The sequence below is a fragment of the Primulina eburnea genome, chromosome 18 (genome assembly GCF_022965805.1).
Source record: "Primulina eburnea isolate SZY01 chromosome 18, ASM2296580v1, whole genome shotgun sequence".
NCBI lineage: Eukaryota > Viridiplantae > Streptophyta > Magnoliopsida > Lamiales > Gesneriaceae > Primulina > Primulina eburnea.
In genome coordinates, this window is record NC_133118.1 from 3,475,085 (window position 1) to 3,500,876 (window position 25,792).

Consider the following 25,792-nt stretch of genomic DNA (forward strand, 5'->3'; position numbering starts at 1 on the left):
ACAAATACAAAAATCACAAGATTTTCTTTGGTAGTCACGTTAGGCATAAATAATGAACCTCTTGCAATGTAATTATGTACGTCACACATGATAATAATGGAGATATGTCAAATGTTAGCACATGCAAAACTCACATCAAGGGAATTAATTTAATTTAATTTTCTTTCATACAAGTTACAATTATTCCCTTTAAAATATATGAATTAATAAATCAATTAATAATGCAATAGTATACATTCAAATGGAGATCCATGTGGGGTTGAAATGATTGGAGAATAGAGTATGAGAATTATTTATTAAATATTGTATTAAATTCAGGATTCTCTAAGATAATATTTCAATTTAAATTTTGTTTTTTTTTTCTATTTTTTTTATTCAACTCTAGGGATCTATCCTCTATAAATGAAGAACAAAATCTTTTTTCTATAACCAACTTTTCATTTTCCTCCTACATTGATAGGCATTTAGGAAAAAACTTTTAAAAAATAAACTAAAAAAGGAGAAAAATGGCAAAAAGTGCCTTTCTAGGAGTAGCTCTTACGGTTCAGTTGTGTTATTTAACAGTGTATACAAATGCCCTAACAGAAGATTCCGGATGGACTCAAGCTCATGCAACTTTCTATGGTGGCAGCGACGCCTCTGGAACGATGGGTACATTTCTTTCGTTTATGTTTACGAAAAAACAAATTTTTTTTGATCTTTTTGTGATTTTGATTATCTATATTATCAAATTTTAGTTTTAATATCTTGTATTTTGTTTTTTATCTTCTCGATATTAATTTTTTTCCGACATAGAGCTGATATGACATCAATATAGCTCGATTATATTATTGTCCTTTTTTTCTCTAATAGATGCTATGTGTTGTTTTGGATGATAGGGGGTGCCTGTGGATATGGTAACTTGTATTCAGATGGCTATGGGACTAACACTGCAGCATTGAGCACTGCACTGTTTAATGACGGTGCATCTTGTGGGCAGTGCTACCGAGTCGCTTGCGATATAAAAAACGAGCCTCGGTGGTGCATCAAGGGGGCATCTGTGACCATCACGGCCACTAACTTCTGCCCTCCGAATAACAATCTTCCCAGTGACAACGGAGGGTGGTGCAACCCGCCCCGCCAACACTTTGACATGGCTCAGCCGGCTTTCGAAAAAATCGGTATCTCTAAACGTGGCATCGTTCCTATACTCTACAAAAGGTATGTTATTTTCATCTAACTTTGGTCTATAATTTGTAGGGAAAATATTCACTTCGTCCACCAATTTAATTTGTCCAATTTTTGGTTTTGATCCATTAAGTTTAAAAGTTTGACTTCCAAAAAAACAATGTTATGGTTGATCCATCTCTAAAATCATATAGGGAAAATATTTTTTGGTCTATTAACTTGTCTAATTTCTTGTTTTGGTCCACTATTTACAAATTTTTGTTTTGGTGCACGAACTTTTAAATTAATTAAGATATTTTAGTCCAATTTTTGACTTGACATCGGGCAGTAATAAATTTCCGATGACACATGAGCTTTTTTCAATGTTACATCATCATTTTTAAGTGTCACGTTAATATTTTCCAGTGTCACGTCAATAATTGAACCAAAATATGCGAAATTAAAAGTTAGTCTACAAAACCAAAATTTAATGAACCAAAACAAAAAATTAGACAAATTAATGGAACAAAAAAATTATTTTCCCAAAAAAGATATATATAAAATAGGGTTTTCATCGGAACCCTAGAATTTGACTTAAAAAACCATTTTCTATCCGTTTAATCGAAAGAAACTGTTTTCTCAGAGTTCTTTCAAAGAGTTTCTTTTATGTCAAATGCATAAAAATATATAAAAGTAAATAGTTTTTGGCACTAGTCGGATCATAAACTCACATGTGTCTTGACTCGATTAGCCATATAGACTATTCGAGTTCTGCTTAAATTCGATCATCGAGAGAGGTGCACGCAACTCGATTGAGCTCGAATCAAGCTTCAACCGAGCCATCGATCTCACCATGATTCTCTATATTTGGATGCAGGGTCCGATGCATAAAGAGCGGGGGAGTTAGATTCACCATCAATGGAAGGGACTACTTTGAACTTGTGCTACTCACCAATATTGCCAATGCTGGATCCATTAAATCTATGGAAATAATGGGATCAAAATCAAATACTTGGATGTCTATGTCAAGAAATTGGGGGGCGAATTGGCAATCCAATGCATATCTCAATGGACAAACCCTATCTTTTAGGGTTACAACCACTGATAACTTGGTTAGGACTTTCTCGAACGTCATCCCCTCAGATTGGACCTTTGGCCAAACATTTTCGACCCCGATCAACTTCTAGACCCGGTTCGCGCAAGCTTTCGTGTCCAAGGGTTGTTTTGGGCTTTTATAGCTAACAGGTCCCGGTGTGCTTTGTTGTTTTTTAAATCGAGAAAGCTTCCAGCTAGACCTTCGGCTCAAACCGCATAATAATAGCATACATAATAATAGGTATATGCTTTCTATGATTGTTTTTTTCTACCATTACATATATTTTCATCATAAAAATAGATACACACACTAAATTGTAATAAGAGACAGCTGCTAGCTTTTGGCTGAAACTGCATGTTATGTCTCAAATTCTACATGTGTAATAAAAAACATGTCTATGTGTGAGTTCATATTGTGAAATTTTCATTTTATTTTAGCACTTTTTTGTAATTGTAAAATCGTCATATGTTCAGATCAAACCGATGTATCAAAATTGATATATGTAGCTATATACATCTTGTAATTTGGCCACATTGGTAACTAATGAATTATACATAAAATAGGCTTCCATTTAAATAACCTAGCTAGCTAGAACTTATTATTTCAATTGAATGAGATAAAAATAAGAAATCTTTTCATATTCTAGATAACAATTTCAATGTCATTCCTTTATCTTCAGGTTTTTTTTTTTTTTTTTTGTAATTGTTGTTATATATTTCCAACATGGTCCTAATATGGACATTATGAGGTGTAACATTATATGTGTAATGTTACGTCAGTACTCCCAAAGACTGACATAATCTATGGGCCAGAGTAGGGTCTCATGCCCGACGAACATTTTCTAGAAGTGCATTAATATGTATTCTTTGACGGGTTGTTTCAAGGTTGTATCGTGTTAATGTGAAAAATCATGTAAGTGTACATTCTCATTCCGAATTAATAAAAAAAATTGCTCAATAAATAAAAAATGTATTGGGATGATTCTCTATTGAATAAATATAGGTTAATTTTTCATTTTAAAAAAACTTTTATCATAGAATATTTCAAAGTAAAATAACACATTATGAAATTTTCATGACTCAAAATTTAAAAAATATGTTTATTTTAAGTTGATTGAGATCATCTAATTTTATATATTGAATATCTCCCATCATTTTGTATATTAAGTGAATGAATTAATGCAAAATTTTAGAATAAGTCGCTACAAGAACGACACTCGTAATAAAAATGGAATGTCGTCTCCAGATAACATATTTCAAAAATAAACATTGTCGGATCTGGAAAGAGCGGCCAAAATTCCAGGGTTTATTTTCTGCGGATAGTGTGCGTCGTAGCTGGGGTTTGATGTTATTTTGGCGAGATAATGTTGATATCGATATTCAGTCATTTTATGTGGGACATATTGATTGCATAGTGAAGCCAAGATCAAAACCAGTCGAGGTTTTCTGGGTTTTATGGTAATCCGAAGGTCAATAATCGTGAGGCTTCTTGACAGTTACTTCGTCGATTAGCAGGCATTCATGAACTTCAAAATCTTCTGTGGTTGGTTGGGGAAAACTTCAACGAAATTCTTTTTGAGTCGTAGCGAAGGATTAAACGTGGTGTAATCGACGACAAGGAGAAAATCTGATTCTGGCTAGAATGGACCACTTTGTATGCAATTTGGCTTGGCGTAATATGTTTCCTTTGGCTCAGGTGGAGACTCAAGCTTGTAGGAATATTTTGTTCGACAGATACTAGTAAATAATAAAAATATCAGTATAGGATGTAAAACATAGAATTCGTGTTTTATCAGAATTAGATGTTGTTCCAGATGTTACAACATCTAAGACAACATGCAGCGGAAAATCAAAGTTTGTAACACAAATTCGCTTAACATAGACAAATAGACAAGATTAAATTTGCGCCTTATGGCAAAAATGAATCACTAGAAAACCAACTCGTTTACAAAAAAATCTATCACTAGTGATTATTACAAAAATACATTTCCTCAACACTTTGAAAAAATAAAGCTTTATAAAAACTATCAACAATATTAAAACGTAAATAAGAAAGCAAAAACTTGATCCCGGAAAACACGATCAACTAGATGTAATCTTCAGTCAATATCGTTACGGATGTTGTCTGTAGATGTTGACAACATTCTGAGCAACACGGTGATTACCACTCTTCAAACAGCACCGGCTTCAAGAATTTTTCTTAACCGAAAAATCTTCACTGTGTGTATATATATCGATATTCAAGAAGCCGCTCATCAGTATCCTTGACCTCTTATTTATTGATGAATCTACTTATCTCTACAAGGAAACCTACAACAAAAATAAAGTAAGAGTTTTATTAGGAATAAACTCTTTTTAAACACCAATATCATATCTTGTCAATTCATTCTCAAAAGTAACATATCTTCGAATATATTTGAATGTAGATTATCTCATCAACTAAGAAAGGTAAAATTATATTAAATATTTACTTAGTCAAAGCAACAAGGAAAGCGTGTTGTTAAGGAAATAATTTAAGTAAAGAAATATATCAATTAAATTCGAAAATAATATTTCTCTTCAAAGCTTTCTTTGGGTCTGATCATAGACCATTTTTTCCTGAAATTACAACAAGTTTTGCATTATCTTTGAGCCCAAATGTATGCTAGAAGAGGACTTCTATAATGTTATTAAACAAAAATGGGAGGTATCATCTTCAAATTCTCGACTGTCGGTAAAGCTAGCAAATTGTAGCAGAAATTTGAAAGCATGGAAAAAGGGTCGGTTCGATTAATAAACTTCATAATCTTTGGCAGTCCCAGTCATTCTAAGATAATTATGTCAGTATCCTCGAGGTGGAGAAATAGATTGAAAAAATTATTTGATCAGGAAGACTTACATTGGAAACCTAGAGTTAATTGGTTGAATTCTGGAGATCGAAACTCAACGTTTTTCCACTCTTATGCAAATATTGTAATGAATATTTTATTCTTTTATTATTTTTTGCTAAATTGATATTATCAATTTAAGATTTTGTCTTTTTCTAGATTATAAGATCTTGCTTGATTTATTTTTAGATAATAATATCTTGTTTGATTTATCTCTAGATATTATTATATTTGTTTTTAATATGATTTGTATCTCTAAGATATTTTATCCTTGTTTAAAAGATTTTTATCCCTAATGAAAATATTGTTTCCGTATTTTCTAGGACTCTTTTATGGAATTGTTTTTAGGTCAAGCATTGGGTATAAATATGTAGTGCGCCTTACAGCCGTGTGTGTGACTTGAGAGAGGTCGGTAGAGGAGTTCTTGCATAGAAGAAAAATACGAGAGCCAAGCTTATTTTTGATGAGAAGCTTTTGTGTGATAGGTTGATCACTTTGTGCAGCTACTGAAGTTTTTTCGTGTGATCGGTTGATCACTTTGTGCAGCTGCTGAAATTTTTCTGAACTTGCACAAGTTCAGTATTGGAGATTTTCGTGTGAAAACTCTGTTTGATTAATTCACTGTAATATTTTGTTGTTGATTGCTGTTGAAGATACGTGCAAAACAACAATAATGTAGAGTATTGATCGAAGAGTCTTCTTCTATTGTTTTTAAGCAACTTCAGTTTATGCATCTAGTTTTGAGTTTGGTTGATTTTGATGCATTTTAATTCTTTAGAGTGTCAAGGAATTTTGTTTTGTTATACTCACTAGTATTGTTTTTTGGTATAAACGGTTTACATATTTTTCTAGTAAATTTTGCCATGAGGCATTGCACAAGTTTTTATAATTGTGCATAATTTAAATATGGTCCCTATTTATTCAAGTTATACGTGTGTGTTAAATTAGTTATTTCCGCTGCATTTTGTGTGCTCGTGTTGATAACACTAACTTCTGTTACAAACAATAAATTAATTTCATGTACGTTTATGATCAACAGTCCCCTTTCAAGTGGTATCAGAGCCAATGCTTGATACACTAAGTGATTGATTCTGGTTTACTATTGTTTTTATTTATTTATTTTTTTACAGGAAATTCAATTATAGCTCAATGGACTCATTGGCTTCAAGTGATACCTTTATGCCAGTGGTCTTGGATGGATCGGATTATGCATTTTGGAAAGTTAAGATGAGGATGTACATAAAATCCATCGAGGAAAGAGCTTGGCAATGGGTTCTAGATGGTTGGTCACCACCTAGAATTGTCGATGCAGATGGTGACAGACGAGTAAAGCCTGAGAATGCATAGACTAATGATGAGGTTCAAACCTCAAATTTTAATTCTAAGGCAACCAATGCCATCTTTACCTCGGTTGATGTCAACATGTTCAGCCTTATTACAAATTGCATATCTGCTAAAGAAGCATGAGACAATTTCCAAAAGCATTGTGAAGGAGCTGAAAGTGTCCGCAAAACCAAACTGAGGATACTGACCTCTAAATTTGAGAGCCTAAGAATGGAAGACAATGAGATAATTGCTGATCGAAGACTTTGAGATATTTCCAATGAAGCCTTTAGTCTCGGTGAACCTATGTCTAATGAAAGGCTCGTCAGCAAGTCTCTTCCTGAACGATTTGACATCAAGATCTATGCTATTGATGAATCAAAGGACACGTCTACTCTGAATCTGGAAGATTTTATAAGCTTTCTTAGGACTTTCGAGATGAATCTGGATATATAGAAAAGAGATAAAGGGAAGGCCATTGCATTGCAAGCTACCGATGACTTCGTCAACAATATAATTCAGGAAGCAAATGAATCTGATCTCGGTGGGGAGTCAATCTCCTTGATTACTTATATTCGGCGATTACTTGAAGAAAATGAGAGACAAGAAGAAAATTATGCAACTACTGAAACAATTTTTTGCCCCTTCTGACATAAATAAATTGGAAACACATGCCCAAGGGTATTTTAAACAGAGAAATGAAGTGATGGCTCGATCAAAAACTAAAATATTGGATTCCATACAATGTAGAGAGTGTTTTGGATATGGACATTATGCAAATTAGTGTGTCAACCAACTTCGCATAAATAAAAGCATGGCAGTTTCTTTGAGTGATGAAGATTATGATGAAGAACTTGAATCCATTAAAGAAGATGATTTCACCTCCTTGTCTCCTATTCTGAAGAATACTCGCAAACTGCAAGTCAATCCATTTGGTGTTGCCACTGATGTTGCAACACCAGGCCGCAACACCATCTCTAAGTCACTTTGCCTCAATGCTAAATCTCTTGAAAACTCGGACTTTGACGAAATCCAAGAATCTGATCAAGAAGAGCTTACTGTAGATATTGTCCAGACGATGTATGAAGAGTTGTATGATGACTGACTCAAAATAAATGAGACAAACTCGATGCTTTCAAAAGAAAATACTGAGCTAAAAAACAGCTTGTCTTGACTTGAAATTCTACTAAGTAGAAAGGATCTTGATCTGTGCAAAGTCAAGGATGATCTTGAGATGGTCTTAAACACTCTTGCTAAATTCAACTCAAGTTCATCAAAACTTGACTCAATGCTGACAATGGGGAAGGACATCAAAACTGGTCTTGGATAAGTTAAAAGCATATATGAACATGGTGAATCTTCCAACTTCGAATCAAAATCAACTGTGTTTGTAAAGGGAAGTGGAGAAAACTTTGTTCCCTTAATGGTAAACCCTCCTATGAAGACTCCACCAATCTCAAAGCTAGCATCGGAACAAAAGCTGAAACAAAACAGAGCTTTTTCCTCTCCTTTGAAAGTTGACTCGCCAATGAAGATTTCACAAACCAAGAAGCCAATGTCAACTTCTAAACCAAAACAAAGAAAGCAATATTTTATCTGCCACTATTGCCATAAATCTGGGCACATCAAACCCTTCTGCTACAAATTAAGAAATGACTAAATGAATTAGCAATCAAATCGAGTGTTGCACAAGGTGTTGCATAACACCAAGCACAACACCAGAGTCAAAAAATTTTCCACAAAAAATATGGGTACACAAAGCTGTTATTCGATGCGATGTCATTTATACTTCTTTAAAAACTAACATTGCAAGAATGTGGTACTTTAACAGTGGGTGCTCACGCCACATGACCGGATCCAAAGAACACCTCACAGATTATGTCTGCAATTTATTTGCATTAATAATTTCTCTTAAACTTAAAAAAAGGAATTCACATTTGCTCCTTAATCTTTTAGAATTTTCGAAAAATGTCTCTGCATATTTAAAAAAATTACTTGCATGTTGATCAAATTTTTCGAGGAAGTGGATACTTATTTTTCACAGTAGCCCTATTCAGTTGCTTATAATCAATACACATTCCCATAGTACCATCCTTCTTTCGAACAAAAAAGACTGTAGCTCCCCAAGGTGATACACTCGGTCGAATATATCACTTATCGAGAAGATCATGTAATTGTTCTTTCAATTCTTTTAATTCCAATGGTGCCATGCGATAAGGAGATTTAGAAATAGGCGCAGTTCCTAGCAAAATATCAATACTAAATTCAACTTCTCGATGAGGAGGAAAATCAGGAATCTCATTGGGAAATACATCCGAAAACTCTTTCGCAACAAGAATACAGATAAGGAAGGCTCCTTCTTAGAGAAATCAATAGCGTAGATAAGATAACCCACATCCCCGTTAAACAAAAGTCAAGACATTTCTAAAGAAAATACCAATGGAATTTTAGCTTGGGAACCCTTGCTATAAAAATTCCACTTGCTTCCATCCACAGGTCGAAATCGAACCACTCCGTGAAAACAATCGACAGTAGCTCGACTGGTTGTCAGGATATCCATGCCAACAATACAATCAAAGTCGTGCATTGGAAGGACAATCAAATTCAGGAACATCACATTATCCTCGTATATAAATACACAATTATGCACAACTTGCTCAGACAGAATAATCTTTCTTGCTGGCATGGCTATCGACAAAGTATCATACAGCGAGTTAGTAGTTTTTGGCACTCATCCGATCATAGACTCGCATATATCTTGACTCGATTAGCCATATGACTACTCGAGTTTGGCTAAATTCGATCATAGAGAGGCGCAAAAAACTCGGTTGAACTCGAATCAAGCTTCAACCGAGCCATCTATCTCACCATGATTCTCTATATTTGGATGCATGGTCCCATGCATAAAAAGCGGGGGAGTTAGATTCACCATCAATGGAAGAGACTACTTTGAACTTGTGCTATTCAATCTATACAAATATTGCGATCAAAATCAAAGACTTGGATGTCTATGTCAAGAAACTGGGGGGCTAATTGGCAATCCGATGCTTATCTCAATGGACAAACCCTATCTTTTAGGGTTACAACCACTGATGGCATAGTCAAGATTTTCTCAAATGTTTCCCTGTCGAACTGGGCCATCGGCCAGACATTTTTGAGCTGGACCAACTTCTAAGCTTGGATCCGAAGCTTTCAGGGTTCAAGGTTGTTTTAATCTTTAATTTCTAAATCGATCGTGACATGCTTTGCTTTTTTTCTTCTTTTTTTTTTTAAATAAAAAAAGTTGTTTGCTAGACCTTTGGAATCGAAACTAAAAATTAGAGAAAAAACAATGAGATGTGTTCTTTATATGATCCTCTTTTTCATTGTTTTGATTTATTGTTGTTTCATCATATGAATACATATACACTAAGGCCCAGTTTGGTAGGTTGGACTAAAGTTGGATACATTATTAATAATTCGTTTGTTTTGGTTTTGGAACTTGTGACTGACTATTAGTTGGACAACATTCACTGTTCCAGTGGGAGTATAAATCAAGTCATATAATCTGGATAAAAACTATCCCACAATCCCTGAAATGCGAAATGATCGAAATACCCTTGACTTCAAAAATCAGATTTGGAAATGTGTCTTCTTCACGTCAGTCTCCTCATTTGTTCTCTCTCGACTTCTCCCACTCACCGCGGCTGAAGAACAACGAATATCACAATGGAGTAAGAAATCCACATTTGTACTTACAGATCTGAAGAACTTGGAAGTTTAATCGAAGGTAAAAGTCGATAAATTAGCGTCGAACATATGTGTGATTACTGAGTGCGGATTTGTTAATTTATACGCCTTCGAGAGTATATTTGTGAGCGATTTATGTTCTTCTGTTGTACATTTTTTTTATGAATCTGTGGGAGACAAGAATAATTCGAGATGTGGATCTCGGGAGGAAATCAATTTGTACTTTAAAAATGCAATATTAAATTGAAGGGTATTTTGGCCAATATTGTATTAATCATGCTTTTATCCACCTCACTTTTTTCACACCACACATGATATTATGTATCTCTATCATTATTAATCCTACCATATCAAGCATTTATCAATCAAATTATTAATCATTCAATTATCACATCATACATACCAAGCGAACCCTAAGCTGTAACAAGAAGCATGTGTAGTATATTAATATTGGGAAAAAATATATTTTTTGTTATGTATGTTTGTTTTTTTTGCGATATTGGTCTTCTGTATTATCAAATTTCATTCTTAGTTCTCTATTTTTTTTTACAATTCTAATTATTTTCTCGATGTGACGATGAAGTGTGTAGTGTCACATCAACATTCTCAATGAAAATAGACTAAAATTGCGAAAAAAACAGAAGATACATGACTAAGACTGAAATTTGATAATATGGAGTTCTGAAATCTCAAAAAAAACAAGTACAACCAAAAATATAATTTTTCCTATTTTATTTTATTACAGGTTTGTAATAATCAAGTTGCCCTATTTTATATCCATTGTATCTGAACTATCGAATAGAGTATATAGGATTTAATTTGAAACCAAACAATACGTACAATTTCACATAATATCGAACTAATTGAATCAATTATATGCATGATGTTAGAAGCATTGCAAAAATCAAATATAATTGAATTATATTTGATTGTTGTAACGGTTTGAAACCATGACAAATTGAATTAAGCCTATCATTTACTATTATAATTGTTATTTAAGTTGTTGCAATAGTTTGAAGTCTCGTGTCTAATGCAGGTGTTCCTCACTAGTATATTTAAAAAGGTTATAAAATATAATGTTCTCCAAACCGGACCGAACCGGCCGGTCGGACCGGTTCAACCGCGAACCGGCCTCCAGGCCGGTCCGGAGATAAGTAAAAACCCGGAAAACAGGTTTAATCGGAAAAAACCGGTTAAAACCCGGTTAAACCGAAAAAACCGGAAACCGGCCGGTCTTTAGGAACCGGAAACCGAACGGTCTTGATGTTTGCTACTTTTTGTATAATTAAACTTGATGTTTTCTTGGGCACTTAAACTTGGTCATCACTATTTGGTTACATGTTAGGTGTAATTTGGATTTTTGAATTTGAAAAGTGATATTTATTTGGATATTTGTTGTAATTTTCATCTTAAAAATTAAGTAAAAACTATAAAAACATAAATAATCAATATTTTACTATTTTATTTATTATATAAAATAAATAAAATATTAATTTTATTGATCCGGTTCGACCGGACAACCATTTTTTAATTCTTGACCGGTTGATTAACGGTCCGGTTATAAAAACACTGATAAAATATCACAAAAAAAATTTGTGAGACCATCTCACGAGTCAATTTGGTGAGACGACTCACCTATTTGGGTCACACATGAAAAATATTACTTTTTACTTATTTTTGTAAATATAAATATGATTGATTCGTCTCAAAAATAAATATTTGCTACGTATTCTAACAAAGACCTATTAATAGAATATAACCTCATGTGGAATAAAAAAACCAACTAATTTTATTCTAAGCTTAAGCCCGGCCCGGTAGGTTTATCTTCGGCCCAATTACACAATCTGTTGAAGTGAACCTGGTAATTTTACGTCAAATTCTCCTGCATTGCGATGCATTTCAGTTGCGGGCAAAGATTTGAGCATCGATTATGAAATGTTTATCACAAATTTATGGTTAGCATTTGATAAATAGGGGTTTTGTAATTTTTCCTGATTCCATGGTTGTCTGGTGATGGGCTTGATCTACGGAGTGGGATTAAATCGACTGGAAAACTCGAGCAGGTGTGGTTCATTTTTACCGTTTTTCTCAAGATTTGAGTGAAGTTTTAACTCGATTTTTGAGCTGCGGCTTGTGGGAAAACGATTTTAGACTTTTTTTTTTACATTAAATTGATGATTGGTCAAAAAACAGATTATTTGTGTGATAGTAAATAGTCGATTCCGGGAGGAGTGCTGGTTCATTATGGATTTGTGGCAAGTTATGAAAAAACCATCTAACTATATTCATAATAACTTTTCTTGATTTAATAATAAAGAAAATAGAATGTATGGGACTCTTGATTGCATGTGAATCATATGGTGATAATATATTTTTTATTAGTATGATCTTGCAGCAATAATGATAATTTAATTTGAGAATGATTCAAGCGCTTCGCTACATTAACTGAATCAAGAATCAGAAATAGATACATGACGAAAACATAGGAAGAAAATTAAGGCATTCTGAAACAAACATTTGAATTAGTAGAGATAAAGTTATGAAATGCACTGGGCTCAGCTCCCGTTCTTATTCATTCCCGCATAACTTGGTTTCTTGATCTAATGATGTCAAGAATACTCAAGTATGTGTGCTTCTCTAGCTCTTCCAAATGTTCCAAAAAGCAAGACTCTTGCATCTGGAGTTCTTTGATGACTTCCTTAAACACCTCATTCCTTCCTTTTCGAACACTTATTTCAGCCAGCATCTTCATATGTTCCATTTCGTATTCACATGTCATCGCGAGCTGACGTAGTGTGTCAAAATCATTGATCAATGCATACACCCCTTTTGAAGCAACATCTAGTTGTGCGTGTAGCCTTTCAAGCTGAGTTTTGTTCAATCTCCTTTTCATTTTCTTTATAATTAATACACATAGGAAGCAAGCAATTATTGCCATCGAGCCTGTCATGTTGTGTGTTGCAAACGCTATCAAAGCAATGGCAAATGCACCACATCCCACCACTTTAAATGTTGCCTTAACTAGTTTGATGCACCGAGTTTGCTTATTTCTCCTCTTGGTTTTGTTGCATTGTGATCGTAATTCTTGATACAAAAGTTTGTGACAACTGTTTAACTCATGGAATTCCTCAGGCTTCACCATTGAGAAGGGGTTCATTTGCGAAGCAAATGAAGTAAGAAATTCGTGTACCTTGAAGTATTCATTGTCGGTCCAACTTGAACCATTTGGTACACCTCTGATTTGCTTCAGCATGCTTTTTATTTCATGATAATTAATGTGAACCTGGTGGATATTTTTTAGGAGAAATTCACAGAATTTGCATGCTTTTAGGCTAATCTCAAAGTAATCGGAGAAAATATGGGGATTCATGCTCTCTTGTATAGAGGTTGGGGTTTTGTGGCAGGGTTCGAGAAAATAGTCGGAGAGTTTAACATGGCGTACAAGAGAAGGAGACAGGTTTGTGGATAAAAATTGTTGTTCCTCAAGAACGGGTTTTATTTCCAGTTGGCATTGAATGTTGTCGCGTGTTTGTACACCAGACTTTGTCCTGAAAGCTTCTTTATATTCTTCATTCACGCTTGGTTTGCTCACTAAGTTTTTGACATCTTGTTTTCTACTCCTCCCTGATATCAATTAATGATACGTCACAAATTAGTATCTAATAAAACTATTACTCGTTCAAACAAGGAATATGCTTAAATCTTGTCAAATGACTTTATGATGAACACAAGCTGAAATCTATTTAAAATTATATCTACGGTAGATTCTTGATTTATCAGTGAGAGAAGTGAGAACTAAATTTATTGGGATCATGGATCGAGTTTATAATCTAAAAGAAGATTTGTTGAACTGTGGTGGATCGATATGGAAGAAAGACACGGAAAATTGACAAAAGGGATTAATTGAGTGAAGAATGCACCTTCCTTCCGAAATGGAAATTTGAACTTGGAGAACGATAATTTTCCTGTCAAAAACATATTGAATATTGCAAGTGAATGAAAAGATATCTAATCACCCAAGAACACCCCTATATATAACATCTGATGTATGACGCGTGAATTCAAGCTGGAAAAGTTACATTAGTAGACGCAAGTAAGAAAGTAGTTGGAAGCATTTATTAGCACCATCGTGGTTCGCTTTGCATTGATTTATCTTCAACACTTGCTTTCCTTGGAAGTTAAAATCTTATACGTGTAATTATGCAGGCCACAATTGTTGCATGGAATGGTAGTAATAATGGAGAAGATAAGTTTTTTAGCCAAAATAAAGGAGCTTTTTACTAAATTCTATCATCATGTTTTATACAATGTTTCTTGGATTCTACGCTTGTTTATCTAGATTTTATTTCTTTTGCCGTGTGTTATATCATGTTTGTGGTATTTATTTTAATGCACCATTTAGATGGTTACGTTTCTTGTAACACTTACTAATTAAAAAAGTGCGAGTTTTTATTGGTTGGCTCTTTGTTGTTTGCCTATATACAACCTATGGTGAGAAAAAAAGTTGTATAAAATTTTATGTGAAGAGCAGATGGAAATTATGCCATTTGTAGAACAAAAAACTGAAAATGTGGTGAAGCTCTAAATCTTTAGCTTATATATTAACTATAACAAGAAAGAAAGCATTACAACAAGAGTTTTTGTTATATTTCCTTTTGATTTTTCTAATCATAAAGTTTCTAGTTGTTTTTATTTGTGTGCAACTAATTTTTGGCTCAAAAGAAATGGTTCACGAGAAAGAAAATTAAAATTGATATATTTCAGGTTCTGTTAAAAATTGATGATTAATTACAAGCTTCTGAATATGTATATGTATGTTTGTGTGTGCGTGGATGAACCCTAATATTTAATTATTAGAAAATTTAGCAACTTGAGAGGGTTTATGAAAGTAAAGTTACAGGAGGTTATGAAAAGTGAGTAAAATTAGTGGAGGTTATGGAAAAGTGGTAGTGAAGTTATGGGAGGTTAAAGTTTGATAATATAGCATTAAGAATATAACCTTTGAATTTTCTCTTTTTATTTTGAGGGTTGATTTTAAATGTTCACTTTAAACATAGCAAATGTATTTATTCTAATATCTTCTTTTTTTATTTTATACTAGTGTCCCTTGTCACGTTATGTATGCTTGTGTATTAAAAATTTGTGATATTAAATTATGTGTATAAAATCTAGAGATTATATTGAAATTAAAAACTTTAGAAATTATTTTTATAAGATTTTTTGAAAATCAGCTAGAATAATTATTTAAATATGATAATTTTGTCATTTTAAAATTCTTAAATTCATGGTTAGGAGTACCATCGTCATTTAAAAATTCAAAAGTTTAGATGAAGACAAATTAATATTTTTATTGATTCTAAAAGTTTCGGAAAGTAGATGAGATATTGTAAAGAAGAGCAACAAATTACCAAAATAGATTTTTATAATATTTTTTAGTAAACCAAAATGGAATATTTTCTAATTTGAGAGGGGGGTATTTTATTGATTTTAAAAATCATGTGATGACTCCAAAGTAGTTAGTTAAGCTCTTTATGCTTTATAGTAGTGTGTCTATATGTGTGTGTGCGTGCGCACGTGTACATATGTTTGTATGGATATAGTTTGTCGTAATTTATAACTGAGGTAATGAAATATATTCAAATGAAATTTATATAATGTATTAGAAATTATTTAATCATGCATACTAGACACTTGATAATGTGCCGATGTTCCATAAATACATCCCTTGCTCTTGTTCCTGCCTCTTTGTCAAGCATTGTGGGTTCCAGATATTCTTTTATCTGGCCAGGTCTTTGGAGATTGAGATTCAAATCAAAAGGTGTTCGACTGTGAGAAATGGTTGAAGTGGAATGATCTCTGTGATCATGTTGTGGTAATGGCTTTTTAGCTGAAAATTAAAAATGTAGACGTTTATGTTCCTAAAGCTGGCATGTATGTAGTTTGGTTGTGTGGACTTGGTAGCATAGGAATGTAGCACTATGCATTATGGTTCAAATGTTCAGTTTTAGGAAGTGCAGCTTGTTAACAAACCTGCCATATCTCTTCTAGATGATAGAGAAGTCATGTGACATGATGTTTCTGTGCCTCCAACCAAAGCATTGTCGTCCCCTTGCACTTAACCTCCGTTGAGGCACTGAACCATGCGCTAAGTCAGCATCTCTATTCTGCTCTCATGCTCTTGAGACCATAAACAAACTTTATATACATTGAATTAAAAGCTTGCAGTCAATCATCAACCTTTAATAGAATTTGGCATTTGTTATTCATGTCTTGTCCAACATTTACTTTTATCCGGAAATTGAATGTGTATAAACCAAAGAAATAGCCCTTTTTTTCTTAGAAACTCAAAGATTTGTCACCAACAATCTCTCCTCTTGTTTTATTGTATCACCCAGAATAGTATGAAAACGCAAAGGACAAAATGATCTGTCTGGGTTCAAGAACCTTCATGTATGCGAGCAGCATTTAGTTTCTCAATTGTGGCATTTCCGAGTCTTCAGATTTTATTATTTTACTATCTGTTATTGTAAGTTTGCTTGATTAAATTTCTTTCATATTACTGAAACATCTTGATGTAGTTTTAGAAAACATTAAATTCCAGACCTTGGATCGACATTGATATTTAATCTGAATTGACAGTATCACATGGTATATCATAAAAATACAATTGTGTTGATTGTCTTGCGCAGAATGCTCAACGTTGTGAATCCAAATACTTTGCAAAATGCCCAGTCATGATACTTTTTCCTCAGGGACAATGAAATTTAACATCAAACTGGAAGCATGCCTTGGGATCAACCTTAGTTCGTAACATTGTTTTGTGCTGTATTGTGATTTTGAAGCATTATGGTGTAGAATGTTCGTACTTTTCTGAACTCTTGTTTGTATAGAATTGGTGACATTTGAAGGTTTGAATGCAGAGTATACAACAAATGCATACTAGAATTCGATAGGGTGTAAAAATAAATTGAAACAGGACTGAAGAAATCCACGCCTCTAGCTCTATAAATTCGGTGGAGAAATCATCTGAAGACGGGCTGCAGAAACGATGAGTTGAAGTAATGAAATGGAACAAGAAGATGAACTTGGATGGTTCAATTGACTCAGACTATTTTAGATGATATGTCAATCTATGGAAATTTCAGGTCAAGATTTAGAAGAAAAAGAGGATTTGATTACTTTTCTGGCACTGCCTAGTAGTCGATTATTGGACAACCACTTGGAGTTTTTTGGGAAGATCGAAAGAAACTCAAAAGAGCACTGCATAATTACTAAAAGTCAAGCCAAATAGCAAGGTAGAGTGATTTTAAAACTTTAATTTTTAATTATCTGTGGTAATTTTCTTTGGATTTAGAATGTCTGTGTTGTCCTATGTTATGTTGGCTAAGTTTATTTGCAATAAACTTGTGGTATCAGGCTTTGGCAGTGAATTTTTGTCGAGACCGAAAACGACTAAATTTCACAAGTCAATGAATCCAAACAAAAGGGATCTTTGTTTTGGCCCTAAACAATAAGGATTTACTGTAATTACCCAAAAATTTATTTGATATTATTATAGAAAGATATAGAAAGTATGGCATTGCAATTGTCTTGCACAAACCTTCATGTGGACTTAATGCAGATGCTTCTTGGATTGAATCAAAGCCACTATTGGACGGCGTAGATTTGTACTTGTGTTCAATGAGGCTTGAGACGAAAAATGAAGAATGAGTCCATCTAAATTCAATTCGTAAATGAAAAATGCACTAAACGATGCATAAATTAAATACGCCAAAACAATATGTTACATCAATTATAAGTCAAAAAATATTTGAAATAATTGCATAAATACTATTTATAATATAATCCAATTATAAGATAATTTATTTCTCAATCGACAACATACTTGGTTCATTTATGGGGCTTTTTACTACATTGGGTTTTGAGGCAATGGCCTCTTCGACCTCATATAAAGTCCGGCTTTGACTACGCTTATGGGAAAGAATGCAAGCAGGAGCTTCAATACAAACAGTGCTTATTGGAAAGCATGCATGTTGGCATTTATCAAAACCATTGATGAAAAATTTTGGCGTTCGATTTTGACTGGTTAGACATCTCTCCTACACAGGCGAGTGATGGATGTTTCAATATTCCCAAGGTCGAAGAAAATTGGACCACTCCGTTCGCAAACAATTTGAAGGTCTTGTTTTGGAACCAAAACAAGAAACATCACAAAAACACCTTAGGCATAGGTCTTAAAATGTTAAATTGTTTAGTAATATATGGCTTCATAAATGAGAATGAAATAATTTTGTTTAACAGAATAGTAAGAATTGTGCGTATCAGATATAAGTGTTGTCTCGAATGTTGTAAAACATTGTGACAACATGAAGCAGAATAATATAACACTCAAATAATTAACTTAGTTAAAAATAACACAAAGATAATTATGCACAAGTGTCTTGTAAACATACTTGTGCGATGTCTCAAGGAAAAATAATCACTGGAAAAAAAAACGAGTTTACAAAACTAATACTAATGAAAAACGAAACTAACTTCTTTAACAAGTCAAGGAATTAAATTGTATCCTAAAATATTGATAAATAAATAACCAAAACGCGAGAATGAAATTCTATGTGGCCGAAATTTGGAGCAACAAAACAATTTTTCAATCAACATTTTGTATGGGTGTTGTCTTCGAGTGTCTCCAACACGTCAGGGCAACACAGTGAAACAACAATGCTTTGTCTTTGCGATTTTTTCGGAAAATTCTCCCAAGATTTATCTATGTTCTCCCGTATCACGCTCGTCTGTTGTGCAGCAATTATTCTTCAATATATATCGACTTCTTTTGATGTTAGAGTTCCTTGAATATATTCCTAAAAGATAAGCAAAGTAGTCTTTTGTTGGAAAACAAACTTTTTAAAATATTAAATATCAAATCTAGAGTATAATAAGACACTCGATATTCTAGAAAGACAATTTTTATGCAAAATCTTATCAAAAAAAGAAAACAAATAAGACATAAATTGGAGTATTTACTTTCAATCTCCACATTGTTGCATTTCTGGATAAAATAAGCACCAACAATTCCACGCATGTTGATTCAATTCCAAGTAACTCCATTTAACTCCTCTTGAATTTGAAAACATATCTACCTCTAAATTTGATCATACTAGGAATGATCACGTACGATGCACGTAGGTGACTAATAATGAAAAATAAAGATTTAGATAATTTTTTAAATCGTTTGAATAACATCTTGTTTATAAGTATTTATTAATCTAAATATATCAAAACACAATAAATAAAAATACATGATGAGGATAAATCAAATATATTCATTTATTTATATAACATTTTCAATTTGTGTGATTATAACATAATGACAGCTCTATCACATTAACAAAGATATTTTTCATCCAAATATTATTCACAATGAAAAATAATAAAAAAAAAATTAATAAAATAATGAATATTACTAAAACCAAAATCACAATATTTTTAAATGAAGTGCATATAGAGATTGTCAAATAAAATTCTCTTAATTAACTAAATTATCATAATGATGTTAAAATAAACCCCTAAACTTGTTATTCAGTTAAATATCAATTTTTTTTGATAACTTTTAACTCCTTCCGAATTTTTTTTTGAACTTTCTCCTTTTTTAAATTATATATTATATATAGTTAATTTATATCATAATAGAAAATTTGAAAATTAATATTGATAATTAATAATGTCATGTTAAATAAAATTTTAAAATAATATCAATCAAATAAATATGTGTAGTAAAACATATATACGTAACATTCAATTTAAAAATATCCTATATGAAAAATTTAATTTCTAACAACGATAATAAATTAGCACTATAATTCATATTTATTATAAAGATTGTCTAAATTAAAAAAATTATAAGGATTATTTCATAAATTTAATACAAAAGTATAAAGTAAGTTTCATTCTTTTTAATTTCTCATTAATTTCTTTTTCTATGAATAAAGTTGGAATAACTCAAAATAATCAAATTATATTGCAAATAAAATATTAACAAAATTTGCAAAAAAGCATATAGAATCTGCATGCTCTCAATATCCATTTTAATTAAAAAAACCATAAGAAAAATGACATTTTCTCGCATAATTTTTATAAGACTTAAAGAAAAGTGTCAGCTTGAGATATATATTGAGACATTAATTAATATCATAATTTATTAAATTAAAAATATAAAAAAGTATCATACTAATATATTTGTAATATTTTTCGTCAGTTCAACTAAAATAGTAAAATAAAGTTATTCTCATTTTCCATTTCAACTCTTAAATCAGAAAATAAAAATTCACCAAAATTAATAAATGAAACATTAATTAAGTAATGGTGTGTAAAAGTGTAACTAAGAAAATTCACAAATCAAACTCATATATATATATATATATATATATATATATATATATATATATATATATATATATATATATATATGCTAACTTTTAACTCATTGCGGATTTTTTTTAACTTTCTCTGTTTTTTTTTAGAATACATATTATAGATAGTTAATTTTATATCAGAATGAATCATTTGTAAAGTAATATTGATGATTAATATTTCATGGTAAATTACATTTTTTAAATAATATCAATCAAATAAATATGTATAGTAAAACACATATAAAAATAAAATCATAAGTAATACAAATTTAAAAAATTCATATTTAAAAAATAAATTTCTAATGAATGAAGATAAATTATCACTATAATTCATATTTATTAAAAGAATTATCTTCGTTAAAAAATTATAAGGATTATCTAATAAATTTAATATAAAAATAGAAAATAATTTTCTCTTTTTTTAATTTATCATTAATTTCTCTGTCTAGTTGAAATAAATCAAATTAATAAAATTATACGAAAAAAAAAATATAAGAAAAAATTTCAAAAGAGCATATAGTAATCTACATGGTCTCATAGTCCATTTTCATTGGAAAATTTCCATAAAAAATGACATTTTCTGAAGTTTGATATGTGTATTAAGACATTAATTAAATATCACAATTTATTAAATTAAAAATAAAATAAAGTGTAGGACCGAGTGCTTGCCGTTTTACCAAAAACTATAGCTAGTAGTAATAGTGCAACTCAAATCTTTTAAACCGCACAGTAGCTCAAGCACCACGGTTCGATCGCTCTATCAAGCAAGGACAATTATTGCATCTAATAATCTCCCTCCCCAATAATTGCACTCCTTGCAATCAATGGGAATCGAATTCGTGACCTTGGCTCTAATACCAATTGTAGGACCGAGTGTTTGCCGCTTTTCCAAAAGCTATAGCTAGTAGTAATGGTGCAACTCAAATCTTTTAAACTGCACAGCAGCTCAAGCACCACGGTTCGATCGCTCTACTAAGCAAGGACAATTATTGCACCCAACATAAAGTATCATATTAATGTGTTTGTAATATTTGTCGTCCATTCAACTAAAATAATGAAATAAAGTTATTTTTTATTTTCAATATCAATTTTAGATCAGAAAATTGAAAAGTCACATAAATAAATAAAACATTAATGAAGTAACGGTGAGTGAAACGGTAACTAAGTAAAATATTAATGAAGTAATGATGAGTGAAAGGGTAACTAATTAAATTCACAATTCAAACTCACATATTTATAGATAGTATAGATATATAGATCTGCTAACTTTTAACCTATTGCGGATTTTTTTTAGCTTTCTCTGTTTTTTTAGAATACATATTATAGATAATTAATTTTATATTAGAATGGATCATTTGTAAATTAACATTGATGCTTAATATTTCATGGTAAATTATATTTTTTAAATAATATCGATCAAATAAATATGTATAGTAAAACACATATATAAATAAAATAATAAGTAATACAAAGTTAAAAAATATCATATTTAAAAAATTAATTTTTAATGAATAAAAATAAATTATCACTATAATTTGTTAGATATGAATTTTATTGTGGCGATGATAACTAAAACCAGTAGACCAGCAGACCAGAACAACAGAATAGATTATCAGTAGCTGCTGCTCTAGTAAAACTAAACCAGTAGAAAAAGGATAACAATACAAACCAGTAGAGAATGACTTCTAACGTTGCTATCTTAATTGTTACCGTTAAAGAGTTCCTAGTACTAGTATTAATTGTAGCATTAAATACTATACGGAATCATTTAATGCATATTACCCAATTAAGTATAAAACAAGACTGATTGTTTTATAGCTTTTCTGCAGGAACCCATTTCGGTAATAAAGCTGATTGTATCAGTTATCTGAAGACTTCTCTGATTGTAAACGTTGAACTCAGTCGATTATATATACTTGGATCAAATCCTTGTTAAAGTGACACTTCGCATAATATCATTTTCAAGGAACAAAGCTACTATCTTATCAAACGAATATCAGTTTTCCTTGAGCATTTTAAAAGTTCAACACAAAGAAAAGTAGCACACGCTTCATAGCTTATATCTGATCTTTTGTAGATTATCTTGTGCTACTAATTCTTACACTCTTCACGATCTTTACTGCACTAATATTTTATCAGAAGAGTCTGTAATCTAAAAAGAGTCTTTTCAGAACTTTGTGTTTCGCATATTTGTGAGTTGAGAAACTAAGAGTTTCAGTAGGCTGAGGTGTAAGTCCTTCTGAAGTGGGTGTGTACAAGTGTTGTACTGTAATATCCAAAGTCTTTTAGTTATACCTTCTGGAAACAGAAGAAGGGGAGACGTAGAAGAGTTTATCTTCGAACTTCCATAAACAACTGCTGTCTACTGCTTTATTGTTGTTTCAACTACTTCATCAGATTGTTTCCGCACGTTCTACTGTAATCAGGTGAAAGTATTCGCACAAGATCAACTACTATCCTTAACAGGATTTTAGTACCTCATCAGAACGAAAAACGAGTAGAGTTTATTCACCCCCCCCTCTAAACTCAAGTTCGATCCTCAACAATTGGTATCAGAGCAGGTTATTCTTGTTTGTGAAAAACTACAACAAATGGCACACTTCAGCAAGATCCCTATGTTCTCTAAGGAAGATTTTGACGACTGGAAGATAAGAATGCAAGCTCATCTTGCAGCACAAGATGATGACATGTGGTATGTCATCACAGATGGTCCACTGAAAATCTTAAAGCCTAACACAGCTGTTGCTGTTACTGACGGTGCACCACAGATGGTCGAAAAGGCAAGAAGTGAATGGACCAGTGAAGATAAGAAGAAGGCCAATCTTGATAATGTGACGAAGGATATACTGTATAAAACTCTTGACAAGAACACTTTCAGCAAGATAAAAATGTGCTCTACTGCAAAGGATATTTGGGAAAAGCTCATCCAGATATGTGAAGGAAATGAGCAAACAAAAGAAAATAAACTGTCTGTAGCAATGCAGAAGTTTGAAAATCTGAAAATGAGAGCCGGTGAAACTCTAAATGAGTTTGATGAAAGATTCAGTAGCTTGGTCAATGAGCTAGCTGCTCTGGGTAAAGAGCATAGCAACAGAGAAATAGCCCTCAAGGTGATGAGAGCCTTACCCAGAGAATGGGATGTTAAAACAATGGCTATGAGAGTATCCAAAGATTTGAACAAATTGGAACTGCACGACTTATTTGCAGATCTAAAGGCCTACGAGTTCGAATTGGAAGTGAGAAGTGGAGAAGAGCCTTCAAGCTTACCCACCAAGGCTCTTGCTGCTACTGCTACAGCTTTTACTGCTACTGCCTCGACCTCCTCTACTGCTGCTGCAGTTGTACCTCAGGCATCACCTGCCGTGATCATTGACAATACAATGGAGAAGACTGCTGAACAAATCAGTAGTGATGCTATGTCCTTATTTATAAAGAAATTCTCCAGATTTATGAAGAAAAACCATCGAACCTATCAAGGTCCCAATCGCAACTTCAAGAAAGATTCACCATCTGGTGATATGGGATGCTTCAACTGTGGAAAGATAGGTCACTTCATTGCTGATTGTCCTAAACCAAAGAAGGATGATCAAAAGAGAAAGTATTACAAGAGGAATGACAAAAAATCCAGAAGAGATCGAAAAGCGATGATTGCCGAAGAAAGCAAATCTAAGTGGGCGGACTCTAGTTCTGAGTCATCTGACTCAGAAAGTCATTCCAGTGACAGTGATGCAGAAGAAGTCAAATGTCTAATGGCAGACAATGACTCAACCTCGACATCTGGAGAGGTATTTGATTTTGACTCTAGTGAATTTACACGAAATGACTTGATTGATGCACTGCATGAAATGGTAAAAGAGTATTCCAGACTTTCTCAATCATTTGAAGAAGTTAAGATTGAAAATCAGAACTTAAAAAATCAGAACAGTAAGTTAACTTGCTTGCAAGTAGACAGCTGCAATGATTTACAAGTTAAGATGAGTAAATTAATAACTGAGAATGAAAGAGCCAAAGCAGATTACCAGAAAGTGCTTTCTGAAAACCAGAAGTTGTCGCTACTGGTAAATGCTTGGAACAAGTCTTCTGTTTCATTGGAAAAGATACAAGAATTACAAAAACAGTCAGGAGATAGGAGTGGTCTCGGTTTTTGTAATAATGAAGGCACTTCTGAAACGAATACTAAGCCAACATTGAATATGTGCAAAGGGAAATACATCCACTTTGTGAAATCCAGTGTGGTACAGGAACCAGAAGTACCTACTGCTTCAGTTGAAAGGAATGTAAATCTGACGAACAGAAGAATGCACTATGGTCTGGGTTACGTTAAACCTAAGGAAAAAGTTGACCAGAGTTCTAGATTCAGAAAAGAATTCAACTCTGGAAGACAACATCCTATGAAGGTTAAAAACTACCAGTATTACAACTCTAAACCTGTTCAGAAGAGATACAGACTGGAAAACAGAAACAGAAGGGAAGAACAACATTTTGGTATGCATACTGTTAGAAATAACAGACCTTCTGTTGCACACACATCTTTGGATACCCGAAGTACAAGGTCACCAAGAATTGTACAAATGTGGGTTCCCAAAGGACTGATAAGGCTTGGACCCAAATAGATTTGGGTACCAGTTACTAAAATTTGTGTTTGCAGGAACAGCAGAAGGAAGCAGAAATCAGTAACTCTACATGGTATCTGGACAGTGGTTGTTCCAGACACATGACTGGACAAAGAAACCTACTTTCCGAGATAGTGAGCTGTACTGGACCAAAGATAACTTTTGGAGACAACTCAAAAGGTAAAACCATGGGTAAGGGTAAGATTATCCATGGTAATATAACTATTAGTGATGTGTTATTAGTTGACAATCTTTGTTACAATCTTATCAGCATTAGCCAACTATGTGATAATGGGTATTCTGTGGCTTTTCAAAAGCATTCATGTATAGTTAGAGATTCTGCTGGAACTACTGTGTTAACAGGAAAAAGAGAAGGCAATACTTACAGAGTCTCTTGGAACTCAAATCATGTTTATACTCCTACATGCTTAGTTGCTTCTCTTAGCAATAAACATTGGCTATGGCACAAGAAACTGAATCATCTGAATTTCAAGTCAATCAATTATCTCAAGAAGCAGAATATAGTCGATGGATTACCTGACATTAATTTCGTTAAAAATCACGTTTGTTCTGCTTGTCAGCTTGGGAAACAGATAAGATCCAGCTTCAA

At 32.6% G+C, this 25,792-nt stretch overlaps 1 protein-coding gene, 1 long non-coding RNA gene and 1 pseudogene across 2 annotated transcripts; 2 read left to right on the forward strand and 1 right to left on the reverse strand.

The window, feature by feature from the left end:
- Window positions 1–422: 422 nt before the first annotated feature.
- Window positions 423–2,721, forward strand: LOC140819720 (expansin-A23-like). Its single transcript, XM_073179900.1, has 3 exons — window positions 423–651; window positions 879–1,200; window positions 2,024–2,721. Exons 1-3 carry the CDS (start codon window positions 507–509, stop codon window positions 2,331–2,333), a joined length of 777 nt encoding a protein of 258 aa, XP_073036001.1. The 5' UTR covers window positions 423–506; the 3' UTR covers window positions 2,334–2,721.
- Window positions 2,722–11,909: 9,188 nt separating this feature from the next.
- On the forward strand, window positions 11,910–17,570 carry LOC140819043 (uncharacterized). The gene is made up of 3 exons (XR_012115191.1): window positions 11,910–12,021; window positions 12,135–12,223; window positions 16,850–17,570. It is a non-coding gene; the product is annotated as an uncharacterized lncRNA (long non-coding RNA).
- Window positions 12,655–16,852, reverse strand: LOC140820120 (UPF0496 protein At1g20180-like; annotated as a pseudogene).
- Window positions 17,571–25,792: the final 8,222 nt, after the last annotated feature.